General features: G+C 34.7%; 1 protein-coding gene across 1 annotated transcript; it reads left to right on the forward strand.

Moving 5' to 3' along the window:
* The first annotated feature begins 2,307 nt into the window (after positions 1-2,307).
* LOC145095545 (uncharacterized) lies at positions 2,308-3,696 on the forward strand. Its single transcript, XM_079033402.1, has 3 exons — positions 2,308-2,752; positions 2,882-3,181; positions 3,542-3,696. The coding sequence occupies exons 1-3, from the start codon at positions 2,308-2,310 to the stop codon at positions 3,694-3,696; spliced, it is 900 nt and encodes a 299-aa protein (XP_078889528.1).
* The last annotated feature ends 1,170 nt before the right edge of the window (positions 3,697-4,866 follow it).

Consider the following 4,866-nt stretch of genomic DNA (forward strand, 5'->3'; position numbering starts at 1 on the left):
TCTCAGGATCGCGGGAAGGCGCCGGCTTGATTATACACTCCGATTTCGAGATCATGTGGATTCTGGGATAGTGATAATTTTTATGAGGAGTTGTGTTGACACTTGAATAACTATGTTTTTGAGAAATATATTATGAGCTTTTATTTGTTTTAAAAAAGAAAATTTTGTTTAAAAATTTTCGTCGTTACATCTTGAGTCCTGATAAGCAACAAGTATACACAGTTCGAGAGCAGCTCCTTCAAAGAATGGTGTAAAGAAAAACGGATACACCGTCTGTTTACCTCCATAGCACGCCTATAGGCCAATGGCCAAACTAAGATATCGAAAAAGATCATTGTCAATGGCCTAAAGAAGCACCTGATGAGATCAAAGGGGCCTAGGTCGAAGAGCTACCGATGGTACTCTGGTCATACCGGACCACCTCGAGCTCCAACACAGGGGAAACACCCTTTAGCCTAACATATAAAATTGAGTTTGTATTCCCACTTGAAATTATGAGTGAATCATTGCGGGTGACAAGCTTCAATGCAAACACCAACGACGAAGAGCGACGTCGGGATCTGGACACACTCCATGAGAAACGAGAAGTTGCCCAGCTTAGCCAAGCGGCATACAAGGCTTGTTTCGAAAACTTCTACAACAAGCGGATACGAAAAAAATTTCAAGATCATAAAGCAACCTGATCAAGGAGTGCCACCAAGGCGAGTACCATACATATAGATGCTACTTGGAATGAGGATGCTCACCGAACAAGGAAGGTAGACCTATTGACATTGACATGTTTTAAGTACTTTATTATAAAGAGAATTATGTTGTCAATCTACAACATATGACTTGTATATGTAGGATATGAAAATGATCTTTGTATACACTAAAAAACATAAAACAGTGTATACTATTGTCACACAATAGTGGAAAGACATCATGTGACCACGCAATTCGGTTATTTTTAAAATGAATTTATGCTTAGTTTTAGAATAAAAACTATTTATTTATGGACCTCAAGCTAGTTAGTGTTCATTAACACCTAAAGTAATTCAAAGTATTTTTAAAACACTATTGTAGGCCTAAAGTTAAAATACAAAAGGACCAAATCCCATCAAAAGGCCCATCTATTTATTACCTTCCTTAGTTCCTTGTATGAAATCATAAAGCTTACCATATAGAAGTATTCGCTTAGCTCCGTTTGTAATTTATATTATATATCCTTGTCGTTTTCAATAACCAACTAACCAAGCAATGTGAGATGTTATGAATATGCAAGTAGGCTAGCATCGTGCATAACATGATTGATTACAGGGAAAAAAAAGGAACTCGTATATCATTTTATAGTAAAATTGTGATTTAAATTTTCATAATGACATGGAGAAGCTTGTCACAAGTGATTTGACTCAAAAAGCTAAAATTAAATAGCCGATAGACGGTGATGAAAACGCTAAGTTTTATCATGGGATTTTGAAGAAAAAAAGACGTCAAAAAGCTACAAAAGGTGTCAAGGTCGATGACGATTGAGTTACCTAACCAATTTAATTAAATCTGAATTTTTTCAGTTCTACATAGCAAAATTTGATACTTTTAGTGGGTCTAGGATCATTACTCGTAGCTTTCGATTTTGGCTTCTTGATTTGGATCAAGTTTTCTTACTTGATTCCATTCCACCTATGGAAGAGGTTAGGGATGCTGCCTGGGCTTGTGGGAGTGATAGAGTGTCAGGTCCATATGGTTTTACATTTTCGTTTATTAAACATTATTGGGAGTTGGTTCAACATGATGTCTACAAATTTGTTCTTCACTTTTTCCAGTACCCGTGTATTCCATCTGGATGTAATTCTTCATTCATCACTTTGATTCCTAAGGTGGTGAATCATCTTCTTATTAAGGATTATAGGCCAATTACACTAATTGGTATTCAATACAAGGTGATAGCTAAGCTTTTAGCTCTTCGGTTGGCTAAGGTAGTTGATTCGGTGGTGAGTATGGAACAATCGGCGTTTATCAAAGGTGGGCAGATTCTTGATGGTCCTTTTGTGATTAATGAGGTGATAGATTGGTGTAAATGGAAGAAAAAAAAAGCTAATGATGTTTAAAGTTGATTTCGAGAAAGCTTACGACTCATTTTCTTGGAACTTTTTATTTTTCTATTATCAATTTTATGGTTTTTCGACGAGGTGGTGCAATATGATTAAGGCATGTCTCACTAATGTCCAATTTTCTATTTTGATTAACGGAAATCCCACCGATGAATTTCCAATTAGAAGAGGATTAAGACAAGAAGATCCTCTCTCCCCTTTTTTATTTATATTGGCTATGGAAGTGCTCCATGTTGTTGTGAAAGATGCTATAGATGTTGGCGTGTATAGTGGGTTTACAATTTTAACTTTGTCTCATATTTTCTATGCTGATGATGTTGTTTTCTTTAGAGAGTGGAGCAAGGAGAATATTATTAATATCATTACTTTGCTAAATTGTTTTTATAGAGTTTCCGATCTTCAGGTGAATTTACAAAAATCTAATCTCTTCCGGGTTAATGTTACTCATCCGGTTGTGATACAATATGCTACTTTGACTAGTTGTAAGGCTGCCAAAACACATTTCTCTTACTTAGGCATTCCGGTGGGGGATACAATGCATCATTATTCAGGATGGAAGGGTGTTATTGATAAATTCAAAAAAAATCTTTCTTCTTGGAAGGTCAAATTACTTTTTATTGGTGGGCGATCAATGTTATTGAAATTGGTTTTAGGTTCCCTTGGTATTTATTACATGTCTGTATTTTTTATGCCAGTCATTATTAATAAAACTATAGTAGAATTTAAGTTCCAAGTTATTTTGGGCGAGTAGGAAGGAGAACGAAAACTTGATTGGATTATATGGGATTCAGTTTTGGCTAATTCCGATAAAGGAGGCCTTGACATCGGTTCCTTGGATAGTTTTAATAAGGCTCCTCTTTACAAATGGAAGTGGGCATTCCATACTTGTAATAACAGTATTTGGTCTTCAGTTGTGAAGTTTTTCCATGGACGAGATGGTGGTTTTGGCACAAATAGTGAAGGTTCGGGCTTGAAGAAGGGGGTTTGGTGTAAAATTATTGGTACTATTAATCCACTTTATGAATCGGATATTATACCTCAAAATGCTACCAAAAGAAAAATTGGAAACGGTGATTCGACGGATTTTGGCGGTATACTTGGCTTGGTGACAATCCTTTGATGGTTCAATTTCCTCGACTCTTTTTTGTTGGAAACTGCCTAAGATTGTAAAATTAATTAGAGGTGGAATGACATCACAATGGTTGGGCTTGGAGTAGACCGGTGGAACGCTCATTTCTCAAGTCCAATAGCTGGAGGAGATGGTTCACGGATTGAAACTCACGTCTGAAGGGGATAGGTGGGTTTGGAATTTTGGAATGAATGTCAATTTTATGGTTATGGACCTTCAGAAACATATCGATGACCAAATTCTTCTAGATTGTTGTTGTGTTGCAACAAGATGTATAAAATATATTCCCAGTAAGGTTAATATATTTTACTGGCGTCTCTAGATCGTCTTCCAAAACGTCTTAATCTTGATGCTAAAGGGATTGACATTCCTTCGGTAGTTTGTGGAATATGTAATGCTGACATGGAAGATGTAGTGTATCTTCATTTCGTGTCAAGTAGCAAGGGATTTATGGATTTTCTTGGGGAGATGGTGTGAGCTCTTTTTCTGGTTTTTGATGGTACTTAAGATGTTAGTCAATGGATTGACTCTGGTCAGATTTCTAAGCCTAAACATTTGGGCTTGGAATTGATCATCATAATTATGTGGTGGCTCTTATGGAATTTTCAGAACGACATTCTTTTCAACGGCCAATATCTTAAAAGGAATTTATTGATTGATAGTTTGATTATTTTTATAATTGGTTCGTTACTCGTAATAAAATGTTTAGTATTAGTATAAGTTCATGGTGGTTAAACCCCATTATGTCTATTCCTTTGTAACGTTGTTAGCTTTTTGATAACTTTTATTTTAATAAAAATTTAGCATTTTGAAAAAAAATTTGTTGTTAACATGTAGAAGAATAGTACCCTCGTTGTTAACTGTATGCTGGATTTGGTAAATATATTGTAGTTATCTACTTATGAATATATTTTGGACACACTAAATTGTAAAATTTAGAAATATAAATAAATAGAAGAAGAGAAAAATAAAATGTAATGTAACTTTTTAGATCATCCATTATACCTACCAATAACTACTAACCACTATATTGGTGGATGTCACATCATCACCACATACAACCACTAAAAGATTGGTATACACACCACTATATCCTCTTATTTTTCCATGGTCTACACCATAATGCATCACGACCACTACCAACCACTAAGCATCCAGGATGGTATTCATGGTTAGTGGTCGTTGCCACATCAACTACGAAAGTCTTCGTGTTATGCATACTAGATGACTTTATTTATTTAAATTTTGCTTAATTTTTTTGATAAATAGCAAAGATACTTAGAGCTCACCAACCAAAATTCTTTTACTATCATATATTAGTATAGGCTTATTTACAATCAAGCCTAATAACTTGTAGACCAAAACTCGATTCCGATAAGTTTACAAGTAACTCGAATCACTTTCATTCCTAATAAAATTCATAAAAAATGCCTAAGTCAATATTCTTTTTTTTTTTCACTTTTATGTTTCCATTTGAACTTTAGAGCATTTACAAGCTTTTAGAAATTTGAAAAAGTTAGATAGTTTTTTAAATATATTTTTTTAAGACAAAACTTCAAAAATGGTCCATATGGTTTCTGAAAATATCAAGTTTAGTACCTAAGTTCAAAAAACCTCACAGATGGTCCCTGTGGTTTCAAAACTTTT

This window comes from Lactuca serriola, chromosome 3, assembly GCF_051521515.1.
Source record: "Lactuca serriola cultivar US96UC23 chromosome 3, Lser_US96UC23_V15, whole genome shotgun sequence".
NCBI classification, from domain to species: Eukaryota; Viridiplantae; Streptophyta; class Magnoliopsida; order Asterales; family Asteraceae; genus Lactuca; species Lactuca serriola.